The following is a 22,712-nucleotide window of genomic DNA, read 5'->3' as shown; positions in this document are numbered from 1 at the left end:
CTCCCGGACCCCCAGCCAACCGAAATGGCACACCGCGGGACCCCCACGGACCACTAGGCCCAGGGCAGGAAAGGATCCCCACTTGGAAGGAGTGACACCCCGTCGGCGCCCAGCCAGCAATCTGCGCCGGGACCTAAGGTGAATGCCCAGGTAGTAAAGGGAGAGGAAGGCGAAAGAGGGAGAATGCTGAAAGGCCCCGCGGTGCAGCGCAGACCACTTCATCACCCTAACCTACAGCCCAGACAAATTACAGAGGCTGACTTTTGGCAGTCATCAAGCCAAGTTGTCGTTTGCAATCCCTTCTGGGAGGTTGTGGGAGTAGGTAACCCAGGTTTCAGAGCCATAGAGGAGGGTTGGTAGGACAACAGCTTTGTACACCTTCATTTTGGTATTCTTGAAAATATCTTTGTTGTTAAAGACACAGGACTGCATCTTTCAAATAGGGGGTCCTTGTATTCTTCAGGGGATTTCAGCATCAATATTGGCTTTGGATGACAGGCAACTTCCCAGGTAGTTGAAAGTCTCCACATTTTTCCAAAGTCTGCACATTGAGTTTGGTTGGGCCCAAGGTTGCTGATCGAGGACTTGTGTTTTCTTGATATTGAGTATCAGGCCCCATGTAGGCATTGTTAATGCATCTATAGCGTGTTGGAGATCTTTTTCCTTGTGGGCTACAATGGCGTTATCATCTGAGTACTGTAGTCCATACACTCATATGACTGAAGTCTTGGTTTTGGCTTGAAGTCCACGCAGGTTGAAGATATCACCAAACCTGTACCCGAGTCTTATTCCTGCCGGCATATTCTTTATATTCCAGCCAAGTAAATGGCAAATAGCACCTGAGGTGTTAGGATGTGCGTGAGCAGGAAGGGATCCCAATGCAGACAACTTCTGGCGAGCAGTATTTTATTAGCAATCGCGAGAAGAGCGTGGCGGGTGGAAGTTTGCTTGACTCGGGGTAGTTGAGCTGACGAGGAAGCTCGGAAGGGAGGCAGGCGTGGAATCCGACGAGGGGCGCGCAGAAAACAGGACCTGGGGTGAAAGCAAGGTAGTCGTGAGCCAGTGAGCAAAGATATCATTTAAGGAATGCGAGATACAACTGACGTGAGTAACAGACGAGTTGATCGGGCGATGTGGTGGTGCGTCCGCTGGGCTTTTAAAGCTGGCTGATGGTAATTGCCCACAGCTGTGGCCTTTCCACCCATCTGACATCAGACCTGTAATCAGGCAAAATCCCCTCACCTGAGGCAGGGCTCAGGAAGGAGGCGCGGAGGCCCTAACAGCAACCCCCCTCCCACGGGCGCCACCTGGCGTCCGACGGAGAGCACCGGGATGGGCGCGGTGGAAATCCCGGATGAGAGCCCGAGACAGCACCCACCGGGATGGGACCCAAGAGCGCTCCTCAGGACCATAGCCCTCCCAGTCGACGAGGTACTGAAGCCCCCGGCCGCGGCGACGGACGTCCAACAGGCGCCGCACCTGGTACGCAGGACCCCCGTCGACCGACAGAGGCGGAGGAGGGGGCGGAACAGGGGGGGACAAAGGACATGAAGAAACAGGCTTGACCTGGGAGACGTGGAACGTGGGATGGACGCGGAAATGACGAGGGAGCCTGAGGCGCACGGCTGCAGGGTTCACCACCTTTACAATTTCGTACGGGCCTACAAACCGGGGGGTCAGCTTAGCCGATCCAGTCTTCACAGGCAGGGACTTGGCCGCGAGCCAAACCTTCTGGCCCACGGTGTAAACGGGCGCTGGCATGCGACGGCGGTTGGCCTGGACACACGTTGCTTGCGAAGCCCGTTCCCAGACCCGGGAGCACCGGTTGACGTGAGCCTGGACCGAGGGGAGTGCAATGTCTTTTTCCTGTGATGGGAATAACGGCGGCTGATAGCCAAGGGAGCAGAGGAACGGGGACATACCGGATGAGGCGTTCGGGAGGGAGTTGTGGGCATACTCAATCCATGCCAGATTGTCGCTCCAGGAGGCAGGATGGGCCTGCGTGGCGCATCGAAGGGCGGCCTCCAGCTGTTGGTTCGTGCGCTCGCATTGCCCATTTGACTGCGGGTGATAGCCGGAGGAAAGACTCACCGAGATGCCCAATGCCGCGCAGAAAGCCCTCCACACCTGGGAGGTGAATTGTGGTCCCCGGTCCGAGACCACATCTGCTGGGATACCATGCAGGCGGAGAACATGGTGAGTGAGCAGATCAGCCGTTTCTGAGGCGGTGGGAAGCTTGCGAAGAGGAACGAAGTGGGCTGCCTTGGAAAACCGATCAACTATTGTGAGGATTGCTGTCTTGCCTTTTGAGGGAGGAAGACCGGTGACAAAGTCCAGGGCGATATGTGACCATGGTCGGCTTGGGATAGGTAGTGGGTGTAGCAGTCCTGCGCTGGGCCGGGTGGTAGTCTTGTTGCGTGCGCAAACCGTGCATGCAAGGACGAACGAGCGGGCGTCTGTCACAAGGGTCGGCCACCAAAACCGCTGTCGCAGCACCGACAACGTCCTCCTAATGCCAGGGTGGCAAAACAAAAAAGATGAGTGGGCCCATTCTAATACCTGGGCTCGAAGGTCCGGAGGAACAAATAGCGTAGACTGTGGCTCCCCACGAGGGTCGGGGTGGTCCCTGAGTGCCTCTTTCACCTTCGCCTCAATCTCCCACTCCATGGCAGCAAGGAAGCAGGTTGGAGGGAGGATGGTTGAGGGTTCCGCCTGAGACTGGCTCTTCTGGAATTGCCGGGAGAGGGCATCGGGTTTTGTATTCTTGGAGCCTGGAATGTAGGACAAATTAAAATTGAACCGGCAAAAATACATGGCCCACCTTGCTTGACGCGGATTGAGACGTTTGGCGGACTTGAGATATTCAAGGTTTTTGTGATCGGTGAGCACAAGGAACGGTGAGGACGCTCCTTCCAGGTGATGGCGCCATTCCTCAAGGGCCATCTTCACAGCAAGGAGTTCTCTATCGCCGATGCTGTAGTTACGCTCTGCTGAGGACAACCTGCGGGAAAAATAGGCGCAGGGGTGCACTTTGCCGTCGGCTCTGCGTTGGGACAACACTGCACCCACTCCGACCTCGGAGGCGTCGACCTCCACAATGAACTGAAGTGCTGGGTCGGGATTGACCAGCACAGGAGCCGTGGTGAAACGTGCTTTGAGGTCACGGAAGGCTGCGCCGGCAGCGTCAGACCAGCAAAAAGGCGTAGCTGTGGAGGTGAGGGCCGTGAGAGGAGCAGCAATCCAGCTGTAGTCACGGATGAAGCGGCGATAGTAATTCGCAAAGCCCAAGAAGCGCTGGAGCTGTTTCCGGTCGGCAGGAAGTGGCCAATTCAGGACCGCCGAGACCTTAGCTGGGTCCATGCGTAGTTGGCCCTTGCCGATGATGTAGCCCAGGAATTTGGTCTCGGGGACGTGGAACTCGCACTTTTCGGCCTTAACAAAGAGCTTGTTCTCCAGTAGACGCTGTAGCACTTGACGGACATGTTCCTGGTGTTCAAGGGGGGTGCGAGAGTAGACCAGGATGTCATCGAGGTAGACCACCACGAACCGATTGATCAAGTTTCCGAGGACATCGTTCACGAGGTTCTGAAAGACAGCGGGGGCGTTGGTGAGACCGAACGGCATAACAAGGTACTCAAAGTGACCCAGGGGGGTGTTGAATGCGGTCTTCCACTCATCCCCCTCTCGGATACGGACAAGATGATAGGTGCTGCGGAGATCAAGTTTGGTGAATATGGTGGCGTCCTGAAGGGGGGTGAACGTAGACTCGAGGAGCGGGAGCGGATATTTGTTCTTCACTGTGATGTCATTCAGCGATCGATAATCAATGCACGGGCGTAAGCCGCCATCTTTTTTCGGCACAAAGAAGAATCCGGCGCCCACCGGGGAAGAGGACGGCCGTATAATGCCGGTTGCCAAGGATTCCTTAATATACTGCTCCATCGCCTCCCTCTCAGGCCGTGAGATCGAAAACAGGCGCCCCCTAGGGAGGACTGCACCTGGGAGGAGGTCAATAGCGCAGTCGTACGGGCGGTGTGGGGGTAGCGAAGCTGCGCGTTCCTTACTGAAAACTTGCCCGAGATCATGATAACACTCTGGGACTGTGGAGAGGTCGGGTGGCTCCACTTCTGGGACAGGGCAGGACGGCATTAGTGACAACAGAAGACAGTGTGCGTGACAATACGAGCTCCAGGCGGTTATCTTGGGGTGTGACCAGTCAATGGAGGGGTTGTGTTTTTTTCAGGCAAGGCAGCCCGAGGACAAGAGGAGAGTGAGGGCTCCTGAATACGAGGAAAGGGCTCACCTCCCGATGATTACCGGATATGAGGACGTTGACGGCTTCGGTCTGATGGGTCACCCGGAACAAGACTTGGCCATCCAAGGCAGTGGTCTGTAAAGGGGCTGAGAAAGTCTGCGTCACCAACCCCAACTGATGAGCCAGTTCCCCGTCGATGAAATTTTCATCTGAGCCGCAGTCCACCAAGGCGGTGATGGTCCGTGACTGGCCCCTACAGGAGAGAGTAACCGGGAGTTGGAGCCGGCGAGAGGGAATGTTGCTCACGAGTAGCCCCTCTGCTACTGGCGAGCCAGAGTTTCCCGGGCGTATTGGGCAGTTGCGAAGGAAATGTCCTGCTGTTCCACAGTAGATACATAATTTGTTGTTAAATCTTCGCTCACGTTCACCTGTAGTTAGTCTGGTTCGGCCAAATTGCACAGGCTCCGGGTTGTTGACCGGGGGCGCTCCACCGTGCACGCGCGCAGCCCTGGGTGACGGACCGGGAGGCGAAAGCGGCCGGGGGAGAGAGACGCGGGCGGGCGGAGCCTCCAGCTGCTCCCGGCGCTGTCTCTGTCGTTCGCGTAGCCGATTGTCCAGCTTGATCGAAAGAGCAACCAAGTGATCAAGCGAGGAAGCTTCTCTTGTGGCTAGTTCATCTTCGAGGGATTCGCTCAGTGCCCGGATGAAAACTTCCTGTAGCGCCTCGTCATTAAACCGACTTTCCGCCGCCAGCGTTCGGAACTCTATGGCGAACTCTGCAACGCTGCGGGCTCCCTGGCGCACCGACATGAGTCGCTTGGCGGCTTCTTTGCCCCGAATGGGGTGGTCGAAGACCTTTTTCATTTCGTCTGTGAAGCAGGCGTAGGAATTGCACACGGGGGAATTATGCTGCCACACTGAGGAAGCCCACTCCAATGCGGCGTCGCGGAGGCAGCTGATCAAATACGCTATCTTCGCCCGGTCATCCCGGTAAGTAGATGGCTGTTGTTCGAACACCAGGCTACATTGCACAAGAAAGGCGCGACAAGTGCCGAGGTTGCCGTCGTACGGGGCCGGTACGGGGACGTGAGGCTCTCGGCCCGTCGTCGATGACGCCGCGTTGCTTGCGGGTATGTGGCACGGAGGGGTAGCGGCGTGACGTGGGGCTGACTGGGCTAATCGGGCTGGTGGAGGTGGTGTGAGCTGCTCTTGTATGGCTTGGAGTGAATGGGAAATGTCCATTACCTTATTGAAGAGGAATTCTATGGCTTGGTGGTGGTCGCGGAGTGACGTGGGCGAGTCGGCGGGTTTGTCTGCAGGATCCATTATGGCCCGATCAAACTGTTAGGATGTGCGTGAGCAGGAAGGGATCCCAATGCAGACAACTTCTGGCGAGCAGTATTTTATTAGCAATCGCGAGAAGAGCGTGGCGGGTGGAAGTATGCTTGGCTCGGGGTAGTTGAGCTGACGAGGAAGCTCGGAAGGGAGGCAGGCGTGGAATCCGACGAGGGGCGCGCAGAAAACAGGACCTGGGGCGAAAGCAAGGTAGTCGTGAGCCAGTGAGCAAAGATATCATGTAAGGAATGCGAGATACAACTGACGTGAGTAACAGACGAGTTGATCGGGCGATGTGGTGGTGCGTCCGCTGGGCTTTTAAAGCTGGCTGATGGTAATTGCCCACAGCTGTGGCCTTTCCACCCATCTGACATCAGACCTGTAATCAGGCAAAATCCCCTCACCTGAGGCAGGGCTCAGGAAGGAGGCGCGGAGGCCCTAACATGAGGAGGTGTGGAACTCATAGGAAAAAACTGTGACAAAGACAGGAACTGGTCGTGCAACAAATGTATTATACTAAACCCCGGCAAATGCCAATATATAGATTTAAATAAAGTTTTTTATATTGTATGCAGTACATTTTAGAACCAGGAAGTGGCAACCTCCAGATGGGTTTTCTCACTGCTCAGTGTTCTCAATATTACTGGGCATGAAGGAAAAACAAATAGGTCAAGTAGCACAAATAGGCAGGGTGTAATGTCACAAAGTACCAAATTTCAAAACGTACATTTGCAGAACAGTTTGCCTTGCAAACACGATTGCACTCATATAAAAACTCCACAGATAACACACTTCAACTGGCGCACACTTTCATTTGATTCTTTTTCATTTCTTGCGCATGAAACAGTTGAAAATATTGGAAAATAGCTTTATCGTCTCTTTAAACAATATTGGAGGAAATTTAGAACGCCTTGCACACAAGCACATTTTCATAACTAGGCTCCTTTACTTTCCCACTTTATCAGTGGAAAGGGAATCTAGTGTCCTCATATATTTTATACAAACAATGAAAGATGTATATTTGCCATCTTTATCAAACATAATCATGTATTTTTATGACATCTTGAATCTGTGTATAATTACATGGTTCATTTTTTTTTATTATTGTACTTTTTTAGTTGTGGAAAGAGAAGAAGAATTAGGCCTCCCTTAGGAGTTTTTTACAATCATGATTATCAATGTCATTATCATCATCATAATCATGAACATGATTGTCATGTTACAATAAACATATTGTGTGTAAACCATAGCCTGATTATTTCAATAGTAGGTGTCAAATTTCAAATAGTTAAGTTAGCAGTTAAAGAAATTAAAAGGACTGACAGCACCTAGTATAAATGACTTTCATGTGAAAGACAGTTACTCAATGTATTTACAGCATGTATGCAAATCACAAATGTCTTAAACCTCCGATAATGGAGAAAATGCTGTTTCAACACAAATAAAATTACACCACCGAATCGCCACATACGGCATTAAGGGGTTAAGACCACAGCCTTTTTGTGATGTCAATTATACCCAAACTCAGGTGCAAGGGACAATGCGTATTACTGATGTCACGAGGAAGGGCAGGCAATTCGAGAAACTCAAATTTGATGGGCTAAAATAGTGCTTACATTGATAAAAAATTATGACAACACCAAGGGTGGCCACTTCCTGGAAGTAATGGCTTTTATTTGTTTTTCTCCACCGTTACCCATCAGATTTTAAATTGTGTTGTTTAATTCTTATTAATTAAGATTCTTTCTGCTGGCATGTGCATGATAAACTCAAAGGGAATGTTTGTCCCTTAACAATATAATAGCAATGATAGCAATTGTAATGTTTATAAGGCAGTGACTATATTTACTTGGCTGAACCTGTCCCCCAGTTTTTATATTGCTTCTTTTTATTGGGGTCACAGGTGAGCTGGAGCCCACCCAGTTGACTTTGGGCAAGAAAGGAATGTATACCCTCGACTGATTATTAGTCCGTCAAGGATGGGATTTAGGTCATTGGGTGTTTATAAAACAAAATAACTGCCTCAATATGGTCGTGGTCCTCTTTGAATTTTCTTGAGGCTTTTCAATCACACAAATCAAACGGCTGAATAACACTGGCAGCTAAGAACTGCACTGGACTCAGTTTGGTCCCCAACACTGACCTCCAGCCAACTCATGATGGAAATCAAACCAAGCATCACATTAAATTTAAAATTGTTGCGTAAACAAAAAAGAGTGCTCTTCCAAAAAATAGTCACTGGGCTGCTTTCACACATTTTGTCTGTTTGTTTTGTTAAGATTCAGGCAGTAAATTGATATTTTTTCTCCTTTTTCGTTCGGTATATTTGCGTTATATCTACTATATTTGGTGTGCAGCCAAAAATCCAGGCAAAATCAACTTACATTAATACATGTTGTTATTAACCAAACCAAAAGAGAATTTGTCCTCAACGAGGCACTAAAAATATGTTCTAATATTTTCATGCCTATGAAATGGAAGTTTCAAATGTGTAACCTGTGTCATTTTTTGGGAATCATGTTTGAAGTAAAATTCTTCTGCAAATGGAATTGCAATGCAATTGAAATAGTTCATGGCATAACACCACAGGAGCATTTGATGTGGTTTAGTACAATACATTTGTCGCATGACGTGTTCCTTTCTTTGTCACTTTTTTCACTTGAAACCTCCACCCCCACCACATACACAGGTGTTCACTGTCTAGCTGAGCATTTTTCTAGCTGGCAAAATTCAGCCTCCTCGCCTAGTTCCGATAGACTTTTTTTCCCCTCTTCTATCTCCTTTGTGTTGCCTGTGGACCCCTGCAATATGACAATGACCTCCAGCCTTGACGCTCGCGTGAGTGTGTTGGCGCCAAGTGAGTGTATGTTTTATTAAAGTAGAGTTATTGAATATCTATGCTTTTTGGAACCAGAGAGTGCCAACAAAAGTTTGCCTCCATACTGAGATAGGCCTCTCTGCGCCCACAGAACCCCTCTGAAGCTAGAGTGTCAAGTCAGTCAATATTTGATTTTCTAGAATTGTGAAATAGCGATACTTGGTGTTATTAAAGGATTGTAGTCCAAGTCTCTGCAAGGTGTCAAATGTTACCACATTCAAGGCCAACGCCGATAACTTTCCACTGACACGCCCATTCCACCGATGGCCAATAAGAGCAGAGTTGAAATTGAAAAAAAAAAAAAAGAATATTCAAATTAGATCCAGTCAGGTGCATATATTAATGAGACATGGCTTGTTGCAGAAACCTAAGCCAAGAGGACCAACTAAATGGCTTGAAAAATTACATAATGGGCAGTTTCAACGCGAATTATGTTGTAAACCTGATGAAATTGAATCCAGAGTTTTAGAAACATAATAACTTAAAAATAAAATCTTCAGTGCCTCTTTAAGGAGAAGAAAAAGTACAAAATTGAGTGTTGTGCTTTGTACGTAATTGTGTTTTGTGTTGGATTACATTCACAGTTGAAGAATTTATCGCAATATGATAAAAACAAGTTCAAATGCACTCATTAGATCTACTAAGCAGTGGATGATGTTCTCACTTTTTTTTTTTTTTTTTTTTACTTAATTAAAAGTTAAGATACAGGGGCAAAAAAAATACTTAAGCAAAAGTACAAGTATCTAAGAAAAAATTATGCAAGTAAAAGTACAAAAATATTTGCTTTAGAATTTACCTTACAAGTAAAAAGTAAATGTACTTTCTCCCGATGCAAAAAATGTGATATATGAGATCTGAGCCAATACGCAAAGAAAGAACCAGAAAATTAATTGACTGCTCAATTTATTAAAAAACTGCAGAATGGAAAAAGCAAGCAATACAATTGACTGCACTGTAAACAGGATTTTAACAAGCTCAAAATTTAGTTTAATGGCGGATTGCGAGCAAATATGAGGTGCATACTAGAGCATGAATCAGGTGTGGATCTTCACTCCTGTTCCTTCCTGCTCCCAGAGGAAAGCTCCCATTCCATCCCAATCCCGGGGTTGAGTAAAAAAGTAAATCCCATCCCTTCCCACTCCTGTAGAATGACTCCCAATCCTGTCCTGCTCCCAGTCACAATTACTCCCACTCCCATTTTTTTTATTTAAACCTTTAAATTAGTCATTTGGTAAATCAATTGACTTTTTTTTTTTTTTTTTTTAGATTATTGTGTTTAATGCAGTTTAAGATCAAATTGAGACCACTCCTTCCCGAGTCACTACTATTAAACCCATGCATTTTTTACACGCCACTTATTTTGTAGTGGCCCGTCTCGTTTCACTCTCAAGAAGTTATGTAATAACTTGGACCATCCTCCTCCAGTTTAACTGGTGGGTCATTATTTCTGCGTTCATGTGTAGTTGTCTCTTTAAGTTTTCACCTCCACCGTTCGCCATGTTGAGCCACACAAATATAACAGAAGGAAGTCGAAGCGTTGGAAACTGGGGATATTGGAATGTGTAGTTCTTTTAACGGGCCAACGCAAGTCAAGACAGTGTTGGCCAGGGCTGAAGTGAGACTCATTTTTAGCCCTGGAGTTTCATGCCACAGACTGGCCTACTTTATATCATGACCTACCATATTGAAATAATGTAATTATAATCGTGCTGTCTAGCGACTAAAATTTTTAATCGCGATTAATCGCATGCTGTCCATAGTTAACTTGTGATTAATGGCATTTTCTAAAATGCAAAAATAATGTATTTTATTTTTTAAATATGCATATTAGCGCAGGAGTTGACCAATGTGCTTACCTTACATCATTCAAATTTAAGCCTCATTAGAAACAAGAGTTGGGAACTTTACACTTGTAAAGATGAATTAAACATAATTTTTTCCCAAATAACTTGTAATAAGGGAGGCACGGACAAAGAGTAGTTAGCATGTCCGCTCACAGTTCTGAGATCAAGGGCTCAAGCACTGGTTTTGTGTGGAGTTTCGATTTGGATTTTGGGGTACAATCTATAAATTTATTTTATACATTAGACTGACTTTTTAAAGGCTCAGGAACCTTTTGCAGGTGTTTGAATTACGTATGTGGCAACTGTGTAGAAAATTGAAGCCATTCATAGTTTTCTTTTTTTTTTTTTTTTTTAAGTTTGTGGTAATAATAAGCTGAAAATCTTAATCAGAAAATTTACAGGGAACTGCTTGAGATAAGCCATTACCGTATTTTTCGGACTATAAGTCGCACCTGAGTATAAGTCGCACCAGCCATAAAATGCCCAAAGAAGAGGAAAAAAACATATATAAGTCGCACCGGCGTATAAGTAAAAAATTTTGGGGGGGGGGGGGGGGGTACTTGATAAAATCCAACACATAGAACAGATGTCATCTTGAAAGGCAATTAAAAAAAAAAAAAACATAGAGAACATCATGCTGAATAAGTGTACAGTATGATGATGTTACATGATGCATGAACAACGAAATGCGAACGTGGCCGGTATGTTAATGTAACATAGCTATTAAGAGTTATTCAGATAACTCTCTAGCATAAAGAACATGCTAACAAGTTTACCAAACCATCAAGTGTCACTCCAAAACACCAAAATAACATGTGAAATGATATAATAATGTGTTAATAATTTTGTACATAAGTCGCTCCAGAGTATAAGTCGCACCCACAGCCAAACTATGAAAAAAAAAAAATGCGACTTATAGTCGGAAAAATACGGTACGTGCAAATTGACATACAGTATACAATTTTGTTGTTTTAATATTTTATGTTAAATTGACAAAATGAAACAACTTTTACTTGATATTCAAATTTTTCAGGGAGTGCTTTATGTACTTTAATGTAATATATCATTGGTTATTATTGGTTTCATATTATTTATGACATAAAATTACATTTTAAAAAATGAAACTTTGAAAGATGAAATGACTAAACTCACCAAAACAGCTGTATACCAAAGCATTGTTACATTTCGAACATCTGTGCATTTCAGGGGAGTTCGCGCCCGTTAAACCACCTCAGAATGCCATATTTTGGGTTAAAACGGCAAAGTTATGTTTCCCCTGAGAATGTGGATTTCACCCCAATCATCTGTGTCTTTGTGCCCAAAATTATTGAGCTTAGGGTGGTAGTGACAAAAGTTCAAAGTGCCTGGCACCTCCATGCTGGAGGTTTTAATGACATTCAAATTATTTCATTTTACATGTTCATTCACAGTATACGGCATCTGTGCATCACAATAATAAACAACAAGAGTGCCACATTTTAGTCTAAAAAAGACAAAGTTATGCTTCACATAACAAGGGGATTCCACCCAGAGCCTCAGTGTGTTTTTGCCTGCATAGAGTGTGTCTCGGGCGGCCACAACAGCTGCCCAACACGCCGGTAGGTTCATTACTGTATTTTCATCCAAACATGCTAAAAAAAAAAACATAATTGGTCGCGTCAAGCGGCCAGACGGGTTCACACTCATCACGCTGCCTCAACGTGCCCCATTTTGGCCATTAAAACCCAAAATGACGTTTTACCAGAATTTTAGTCAACAGGATGATACTCTCTCCCAGAGCTGGCAGCATTGGGAGCGCATCACGCGGTCTTGAATTCCAAACTACGGGATGCTGGAAGGGCCATAATTTATCGCATAAAGGGAGGTTGCATTAATTCGTTACTAACGAGTTTAACTGACAGCTTCATAAAAAATTATAAATTACGACCGGCCCTAATGGGCAAAACCTCACGCCAGCCCACCCGGACTTGTCCCAGTCATTCCGATTAGCCACTCTGGGCCTGTTCTTGGCCCATAAAAATAAAACTACAAAAATCGACGCTTCGGTACTCTAGGTTTTTTAACACAGGTGAAAATCATCATCTATTTAGGTGTTCCCGCTCCTGGCCGCTCCCATTGATTATTATTGCCGTCACGTGACTCGTGGGATTTCCTGAAATAGTTCATGCTCTAGTCTAGTCCATACCCCCACTTACTGTACAAGAGTGTGCATCACCCACCCATCTCAAGGTGCACTGCTCGCTGTTGGTCAATATCTTGTACTCGTGTTGCTGCCTCTAGTGCTCAGTTACGGTATAGTTGAACGGGGCTTATCGATTGCGCCGGAAGCATGAAAACTAAACTATCAATTCACAACGAGAAAAAAACATAAAAACAAAAGTTACATGTAACGCAGGCAACAATTTGAAAAGTAGTGGAGTAAAAGTACAGATATGTGCTGCAAAATTTAGTGAAGTAAAAGTAAAAAGTACCACTTTAGATTTGTACTCAAGTACAGATATGCAAAAATGTACTTAAGTACAGTAACGAAGTACTTTTAGTTAAATTCCACCACTGTAACTACTGTAATCTAAAAATTCTGTATTTCTCTTAAATTGTCCAGTATGCATCTGACATGATGGAAAACTGAGTGAGTTTTTTTGTTGTTGTTGTTGGGGTTTTTTTTGTAGTCGCCAGACTTGAGAGGAGAGGACGTACTGTGTGCCTTTGTTTACTTCGGATGATATCATAACAGTTAGTTGGGGTGCATACATTCTGGGGGTTTTGCATGATCAGTTTTAATGCCTAAACATCAAGGACAAAAAGACTGATGTGTGCGTATGGAAACTTGTTTTAATGTGTCTTTAATTTACATGAGTTTTACGGCCTTTTTGTCTGTGACAGATGCTATGTTACTGGTGGCTGAGAGACTACAGGGACCTTTTCACATTGATACAGTCATTGAGCCAATTGACATTAAGATCTCAGAGGCCATTACGACCATGCAGGACAACAATAAGATCCTGTCAACAAAGGTAACTTTCTCCACTTTTTTATTGATTTATTTTTGGCAACACAAAATGTCTATAGTGTTTTCCACAATTCATTTTATGAAAAACGACAATAAATCATTCTCATGATGCCATTACTGCTTCGGAATGCTAAAATGGTCACTTACTTGTAGACCTGGAGAAATTCAATTCAAATTTTGAATATACTACCGCAATTTCCCGAATATAAGGCGCACCCGTGTGTAACGCGCACCCCAAATTTACTTGTAAAATCTAGGGAAAATTATTGTACCCATGTATAACGCACATCCGAATTTTAGCACCACTAAATAGAAGAATACAAGAAAACAGAGCTCGTGTACGGATACAGAAATGTCATTTAACTGACTGGTTAAATACACCTCAAGCATAGCACATTGGTAGTTCAAAACATTACCATAAACTGACCATATGTACGATAATAATATGATCTGATAACTTCTTGACCTTACCGGAATCCAGGAGAAAACAAAACTGATGTGACTTTTCTTTTAAAGGCTGCTGTATAACTTGCTCGTTTCATCATGATGAATAAATATTTCCTCCATGGATTGATACAGTAAAATGAAAGTGAGAGAAAGTGAGAACGTAAGTCGGAAATCCGAGAGAGCTCATCGCTGTCGACACGACAGTAACAATAGGAACTATTGTTATTTGGGTTTGAGTTTCCCGAGGGACAGATATAGTTGACGGACACAGGAAGTCTGTGTTGTTATGCTTGTTATGGTCCGAGTTGCGGAGCTGCAATAAACGTTGACTCAAATGAGTTCAAGAAACTAAAATCTGTGCTTTATGAAGAATGAAAAAAGCAGAATTTAACACAGACGAAATCATTCGGCCGATCAGAGTGAAGTATTACCGAAACAAAATGGTGACGTCACATACCGTAATGGTCGGCAACGGATCGCCGCATACGTTTCTTCAACACAACATGGCCGTGTCAATTAAAAAAAAAAACTATTTTTTAAATCGTTTTCTATATACAGTATATATATAATATATATGTATATCTGTCTCCATCCATTTACCCATTTATAATGCGCACCATGATTTTACAAGTTGATTTGGGGGGGGGGGGGGGGTGCGTTATATTCGGGAAATCACAGTAAATTGGAAGAAATAGCACTAATGCTTTCAAGATTTACTGTTAAATGGAAATATTTCTATTTAATATGCAAAAGTACAGTAGAAGCTAATTCTCGCTACAATTTATTTTAGGTATAAATTGGTCACCTATTGTTGGAATAGAACAATTTAAAGCAACTATTAGGAAAAAAAAAAACTTCTCTTATCAATAGGTTTATTTCAGCTTTACCGCTCTGATGTATTTAAGACCATCTCCCAGCTAGATTCACACAGGTCACACAGTATGAATACGATGTCCCATTCTTCCCCATATCACACTGGCTGCAATTTATAACTTTAGCCATTGTCTCTGCACCTGAGGCTACCTTCCCGAAAGGTTGTGCTTGGCTGAAAGATTGCTATGAGATTACGATCTCTCGGGAAAAAAAATCACATTGCATTGTACCTTCATTTCAGTGGCACTGACCTGTGGAAAATCACTTTGTCTGTGTGATGCACAGGATATAAGAATTGTAATCATGATGAAGGATTGATAAATGTTAAACAAAAGACAGCTCTTGCCACAAAGGCAAAGTATCTCCAGAACACACATGAATACAAGTCTGGCAGAGAGGCCATAAAGATTTTTGAGTTTTGCTGTTTGAATTTTTTTCTCATTTGGAAATGAATACCGTTCAGGTACACCGCAAAAAAATAAAATAAAATAACGATGATTATTATCTGGTTCAAATCTTTAATTATAAAGCATCATTTTGTCTCCTTCCGTTTAGTTTTTTCAAAGCTGTGGTCCACCAAAACCATCAGGATTAGGCAGGTCTGCACGTGGAATTTCAGACGTGTTTAGTGCTCGTTTCAGACCTTACACTCCAGAGGAAAAGCCAACCACAACCACAGAGACAAGCCTGGATCGACTGGTATGTATTAGAAATTATTAGATGATTATGTTTATTTACTAAATAGGCATTATTTAAGTATTGTAGAAATCCACGTCAGCCATGCTGATACTTTTTCATCACCAAAATAGATCAAATAGAAAAATTAGATTAAGGTCTGGGGTCGTATGTTATAAGGGCAAAATATGTGAACATGTTTTTGTTTTTACACTTAAGGTTCCACTGAAAGAAATTTATTAAATTTGATCATATTCATTTTTTTATAAGTTAATTTAGAGAGCTTGTGTAAATGTTTGGTCAGCAGGGTGCTCTAATATTAATTTGTCTTCCTTGATGCTAATAACAAAATATGCACATTAATCATTTCTGACAGCAGTAGGTCTGATCATTCTTTCACTGTTGTAGTGAAGTTGTTTCATTGATTTATCAAGTATCTCCATTTATCATTTAACTTTAAGGTCCACTAACTTGAGTATTTATTTCCATTATTTTTTGTTCAACCAGTGTCCAATTAAATCTTTGTCTTCTTCATTTTTCTGCTGCTTCTTCAACTAGAGGGGTGTCTGGATGACAATGCAACACAGTGTAAGACTTCCATTCCTCTTACTTTCTATTACCTTTATCCAGTCACACTGTGTCAATTAAACCAAAATGGTCTTGGGAAATATCACACTTTCTTCCCACTTTCTCAACACTGACACGGCACTGGGGTCATTTTAATTTATACCATCATTTTATAACGCATCTTTTTAAAACCAAAATCTGACTTTTAAAAGCAATTTTTTTAGTTTATTCTAGGGCTGTCAAAATTATCGTGTTAACGGGCGGTAATTTTTCTTTTTTTTTAAATAATCACGTTAAAATATTTGACGCAAATAACGCACATGCCAAGCTCAAACAGATTAAAATGAGAGCAGAGTGAAATGTCCACTTGTTACTTGTGTTTTTGGAGTTTTGTCACCCTCTGCTGGCACTTGGGTGCGACTGATTTTATGGGCTTCAGCACCCATGAGCATCGTGTAATTATTGACATTCACAATGGCGGGCTACTGGTTTATTTTTTTGATTAAAAATTTTACAAATTTTATTAAAACGAAAACATTAAGAGGGGTTTTAATATAAAATTTCTATAACGTGTACTAACATTTATCTTTAAAGAACTACAAGTCTTTCTATCCATGGATCGCTTTAACAGAATGTTAATAATGTTAATGCCATCTTGTTGATTTATTGATATAATAAACAAATACAATACTTATGTGCCGTATGTTTAATGTATATATCCATCTTGAGTCTTATCTTTCCATTCCAACAATAATTTACAGAAAAATATGGCATATTTTATAGATGATTTGAATTGCGATTAATTACGATTAATTATTTCTTAAGCTGTAATTAACTCGATTAAAAATTTTAATCGTGTGACAGCCCTAGTTTATTCCTTATATGTAAAAACGGCTATCCTTTACCGGACAGTATGGTGGCAGACTGGTTAGCACGTCCGCCTTACAGTTATGAGATTGTTGGCCTCCCTGTGTGCAGTTTGCATGCTCTCGCCAGGTACTCTAGCCTCCTCCCACATATAAAAAACGTGCATGTTAGGCTGATTGAACACTCCAATTTGTCCGTAGGTGTGCGTGTGTGTCGGTTTCTATGTACCCTGCAACTGGTTCCAGTTCAGGGTTCCCTGCCTCCTGCCCGTTGTTAGCTGGTCGTGCTCCAGCACCCCCCGCAACCCTTGTGATGATAATCTCTTCTAAGATGAATGGCTGAATATCATTTACTTGCACTGTCAAGATGATGAATATTTAAAGATCTTTGTTAATGAGAATTCATGCAAGAATGTTGGAGACGGAAAAGTGTATCAAGTTAATTCAGATCAGAGCACTCACACTTGACACACACACATTGGGTGTCAAGCATGTAAAAATGGTTGAACCTGAGTCCCATCTTTTTAGAGTATTAGAATGGCTTGCATGTGACAGTTATCAATGTTACCTTGATTGTAGCTTTCATTTTTACTGTGAGAGAAAATAATAATAACATAAAAGATTGAAGCAACAATTATGAGGAGTTGCTTGAACTGAGATGACCCGACTTTGGTGTTGAGGCAAGGGTCATTAGTGCTGTTGTCTTACATTAAGATGAATGTTAGGCCTTTCTCTGTTAGGTTAGCATGCTAATCTAATTCTTGCGTGTTCTTTCATCCATTGTTCTCTGTTTCTGTGGACAAGTGCTGTCTATTGGACTTTGGTTCTTAGAACGGCGCATGCAACCAAGTGAATCAGGTCAGCCATACTGTATATAGGCAAGGCTCTAACCAGGTAGAGCTATAAACGTAAGCGTGACAATTTGTAATTGGATCACGTCTTAATTTGGGAGTATCATTGAAGTTAACATTTTAAACCTTGTATTTGATCTCAGTTTCTAACAGTTTCAATAATTATATTTCTGATTTTTATTATAATCTTACAATCCATGGTGTTCATGTTGAATTTAGTTGGATGTAATTTGTTCCTCATGTTTTTTATTTTTTCTTTATTTAGAATGATCATTTTGTACAGTAAGTAGAGCCATTCATGCTGGAACAGTCTGCAATTTCGAATGGCCTAATGGAAGAAATTGAACATAATTTCCATCATCGTGTTCTCAGTAGTCTATAATCTCTTTAAGATAACAATCATTATGTTGTCATTTAGAGCACTTGCGCAACAGACACAAGCTGTGAGTGAGCCCATTCAGTGAGAAAACCTCTTTACTCGATCCCTGAAGAAAACAAAAGTAGTGCACATTTAGCTTTCTCTCAAATGATTCAACCAACTGTGAGAATGGGGCCATATTTGTCCAATCGAGTACTCCACCACATGTTTCCATGGTTTCTCTGCAGAGAAAAAGAATTTTTCACTCTCATATACAGTGTTGCATGCATTATGCCACACAAAGAATTAGATGACACACTTGCAGGAAAGGTGACTTTTGAGGGTTTGACTGCTTTGAAGGCAAACCAACAGCCCTCGAACAGACTCAATTTTCCTACACAGTGAAATTTACAATTTAGACCCTGAGGTCCAGATTGTGCCACAGAAACCATCATACTGAGAGGGCAAAGGCAGAAGTTGATCCAGGAATCTTTTGATGTACTCGTTTGCAGCTAATGCACAGATTTTACTATTATTTATTACTTTACATCCTGATATTTATGTCAAAGGAGAAATGGATATTTATCTTTGACAATTCTTCTGCTCAATCGAAGGTTAGACTGAACCATCAATTACTGTATGACCAATAACAACACAAATACACAGTTAGATGTGCCATACATTTATCCAATTCTGCTCTAAGTTCATGTGACGCCTTCAGGCTTTTGTTTTCATTTAGGGGCAAAGAGAGTAAGCAGTAAGACCAAAACATTGTCCCTTTACAGCTTTGTCATTGTTGATTTGGCAATGGCGGATGCTGGTTTTTCAAACAGGGGAAGCTCAAAGTGTGTCTGCCTGTGAGTGCTTTGTGACGGATCAGGGGCTCAGCGGCATCGGTAGGGAATGGAACTTGAGTGCCAGAAGTCAAGTCTCCAAAACCAAGCAGCTACAATAGAAAAAAACACTACAAATAAGTTTGATTTTCCACGAGTTGTTTTTGACAAAGCAAGTGTCACTATGATGATTATGAAAGTCTCTGGTTCAACTCAGAACAACGGAATGAAAATTTAAAAATGCCTCAGACGGATGTTAATACAACAAGATCACTGGTTCGCTCATTTCCCCCTCGTGGAAAAAGGATTTAGCCTCAGACAGATCATCCAATCATCATGCACAGAACTTGAGCATCTAGGCCAGCCAAGCATCGCCCACTTCCCATAGACCCCCAGAGACGCAGAGCGTCCAATGGGCGGGATAAACTCAGCCTTAAGCCAATGACTCATCTCGTTTCGCTGTAGAGGAACAATGTACTGTCAACTCTGGAGAAGCACAGCTTCCGCACTGTTAAGCTGCGCGAATGAATGAAAATTAAGACGCATCGTAACCAGTGATGAGAAGCTAATTCTGAACAAAAGTGGAGCACGATGTAGCCGTTCCATTAACGAGTGTTCATGAACACGTTCATATTTTGGGCAAACATTAATTGAACACATCATAAGAACACATCATAATTCTGTCTCATGAAATTCACTGTCAACACGCTCATTCTAGTGATTGTGAGTGGCGTTCATAATCTCCTTCATGAGTTCAGAATTAGGGCCTTTCTGACAAAACTAAATCTATAGGCTAAAAGCATACTATAAAAAAAATTTTAAAAACAAATCCTAATAGCGGAAAACTATCCAACCTGGCAACCCAAGCTGCCTGTCACGGCTGTATTGTGATAGCAAATACGGCAGCTTTTGCTTCCAAAGGTTTTATGGAGGCGAATAGCATTCTTTAGTTTAGTTGGACTTTAAATATTATCCAAAGGTGCAAAATAATCAAGTTACATCATAAACTACAACATGTGCAACATGAATAAGGCGTAAATATACTGCATGCTTGACCGCACGGAGAAGACATTAACAGTGAGAGAGCGGTGTGCAGTAGAGTTGAGCACAACCTCATGGTAGGATGTGTGTGAGGAGAACTTTCCTTCCTCCTTTTGGTGTTTACTTTGGAATCGCTGGATTCTCGACAGTTTGTAACGTTACACACATGCGCAGAACACTAGCCAAGTACCAAAACAACAGTTTTACGAACAAGTCAGTACTGACACAGATTTGAAATTGAATACGAAAATGAATCTGGCGCAGTTTCAGTGTTAAAGTGGATAAAATCTGTGGTTCTATATTGACACCATCAATTATAGCTTGCAGAAGTTATTTAGGAGAAGAAAGAACAGAACTACAGTAGTTCAATTTGTGGAACCAGGAACAAAATTTTGAATTATGAACTATTAACTGTTCATTTTAAAATGTGTGAACTGCAGTTTAAACTAGTTCATGTAGGAAATGAACTTTCAACACCGTTTGGGGAAGCTGAGCTTCCCTTTCAGTCTTAAGGGAAAGCCACATGCGAGGCGATTGAGCGATGGCGAAATGCAAAAGTCATCGCCGTTGAGCTGAATGCTCAAGATGTAACTGCAGCAGCAAGCGACACGCACCGCCCTCTGCCTGTGCGTCATCGCTCGTCTCTCATTGGCTATAAATTTGGTATTTCAAAATTTCCGTTCTTTTCTGAGTGCCAACAATTTCCGTTCTGCTGGGTTTTTTTTGTCATTTATGTCCAGGAAGTCATGCCGAGATCGGGCACATAGTATTTCCTTGCATTCTTTGCATTTTGCGGTTGTAATATTATTTGTTTACACACTGCTTACTTAAACCGCACTTCATGTTGCACTGTCTAAACTGGAAGTCCGTAGCAGAAAATGTGAAGATGGTTTCGCTCAGGAAACTTGTCTATAGAATTCCAAATGAATGAACCAAGCATTCTTCATGAATCAGACAGTAACTAGGTTTGGGAGCATGAGGTGTTGTGCACTGTCTGCAGTGTCTATGACATAATTGTTTCAAACCCACCTTATCAAATGAAGACAAAATACTACAGGTGTGTAGACACCAATTATAGTGAACCTTTTCATTGTTGGGCAGGGTATGATTCGTCAACGTCTCAAGCCGTTGTGAGTTTATTGTATAGTTTGAAAAGCACTCAAGTTTGTTTGCTCACTACATAAAGTATGAAAACAAGAGCTGATGCTGTTCAGTCATATTTATAGACTTATGCCATAGGACCTCAGCCTGATTTTATGTTGACAAGATCATAAAATTCTGACTGAGTTGGCACAAAAACCTCCTAATGGATTTCCTGTCTCATCTGCTCAAGCTTAATGGCCATCAGTGACTGTCGTTCACACCTTCTATTGTCATTTTTGTGTAGCTTCTGCCTCAGCTTTCAAAAACTCCCCAAGACAAACACACTTAAAATGAAAACTAAAAGTAAACAATCATTTGTTATTGGAATAGACAGCTGCATTTTTCTCTCTTCCTGTCGCTCTCCTCTTTGCATTTTCCACAGAGCTTTCCTTCAATTGAGTAGAAACATAATACAAGTTTAAATAATGAAGACTTTTAGAACAGAACTTGAACTTTTTGCTGGCAATAGATAATAAACATGCCTGACATAAGAGTGTTTACCAAACAATTTGAGGCTGAGTGGAGTCTATTTTCAGACATCATTTTAGTGGGTATCACTGCAAGGTTAAGTAACTTTGCACATTCCATTAGAAATAAAGGGCAGCACTGATTGTGTGCTCCAAAAAACACTGACTGGTAATTAAAGAAAAAGCAGGCAATAAGGATAGAGTTGAGAATATTCCTGATGAATAAATTGCACCGTAAATATCCCCCTTTTCATTTTAGAGTGGTCTATGTCAAGTAAATAATGAGTACATGACCATCAACATATTCGTAAAGGCAGTGTAATTTGGTCATTGAGTAGTTTGAATACTTAATCTGTCAGTGAAATGGCAAAACTAATCATTTCTTACCTAGGTCATGCATTAATTGGTCAAATACTTTCTTTCAATTAACGAACAGTGGTTCTCACTTACTACAGGAAATTTATTTGACTGAACCTTCTTTTGTTGTACGCTTAGACAGGTCTAGTTGGTTTCTATCGATCCCACAAAGTTATTTGAAACAACAACAACAAAACTTAAGACCAGCGTACTTGAGGCTGACCTACGATCACACCATGACATCACAATTTTCCAGCAAAATGAAGAGCAGTTTCCCATTTGGGCCCTTTGGACCCAAACAGGTGATCTGTCAGACTTGTCTTTGTTCCCCCTTGAGGAGCTTTTCTGCCAAGATGCCACTGTCTGTTAAGCATTCTACATTGACTCACATTTTCCCTGTAATAAAGCGTGCATTATGGGAAAGAGGGCATCTGCAAATGCTGCATGTTGAGAAGGAAGTTGAAATAGGCGACGCTGTGACTAAAGGAATCCTATTTGGGAAACTATTTGACACAGTGAATTACCTAAGGTCATTGTGCAGAAAACTAACCCAACAATACCACGAGATTAACGACATACCCGGGGCTTTCACTTCCTGTCACTTTCATGTTTTTGTTTTTTTTGTTATCTTCCAAGTCCAACTTAATTACTTTTATGCATTTAACACTGGTCTAAAATTGCTCTTTGGGCAGAACAACTCCTCTCTGATGAAATTTATTGTTAGTGTTGGTGACTTTATACAGTATGTGGTCTTCAAATGGATTACTTTTCATCATCCCACAGCAAAACCATGTATAATATTCATTGAGGTTACTTTTTCACTTCAGTAATTTGCAGCTTGCTTTTGTTTTTGTCAAGGCTTCTGTTCCCAAATATAATACTATTGTCGTTGTCATTATTGAACAGGAAAAA

At 42.4% G+C, this 22,712-nt stretch overlaps 1 protein-coding gene across 4 annotated transcripts in view; it reads left to right on the top strand.

Annotated features, from left to right (window-relative positions):
• Positions 1-22,712, top strand: part of gpc6a (glypican 6a) — a 168,786-nt gene that overhangs the window by 127,107 nt on the left and 18,967 nt on the right. For 2 of the 4 annotated variants that reach the window (XM_057832538.1, XM_057832564.1), the window contains exons 5-7: positions 13,196-13,326; positions 15,198-15,341; positions 15,876-15,905. In XM_057832538.1, coding sequence (XP_057688521.1) covers positions 13,196-13,326; positions 15,198-15,341; positions 15,876-15,905 — 305 coding nt within the window. The remainder of the gene's footprint in view (positions 1-13,195; positions 13,327-15,197; positions 15,342-15,875; positions 15,906-22,712) is intronic. The other 2 variants (XM_057832546.1, XM_057832554.1) reach the window with 2 other exon arrangements.

This window comes from Corythoichthys intestinalis, chromosome 1 (genome assembly GCF_030265065.1).
Source record: "Corythoichthys intestinalis isolate RoL2023-P3 chromosome 1, ASM3026506v1, whole genome shotgun sequence".
In the NCBI taxonomy this organism is placed as follows: domain Eukaryota; kingdom Metazoa; phylum Chordata; class Actinopteri; order Syngnathiformes; family Syngnathidae; genus Corythoichthys; species Corythoichthys intestinalis.
This window is presented reverse-complemented; position numbering and strand designations above follow the sequence as displayed.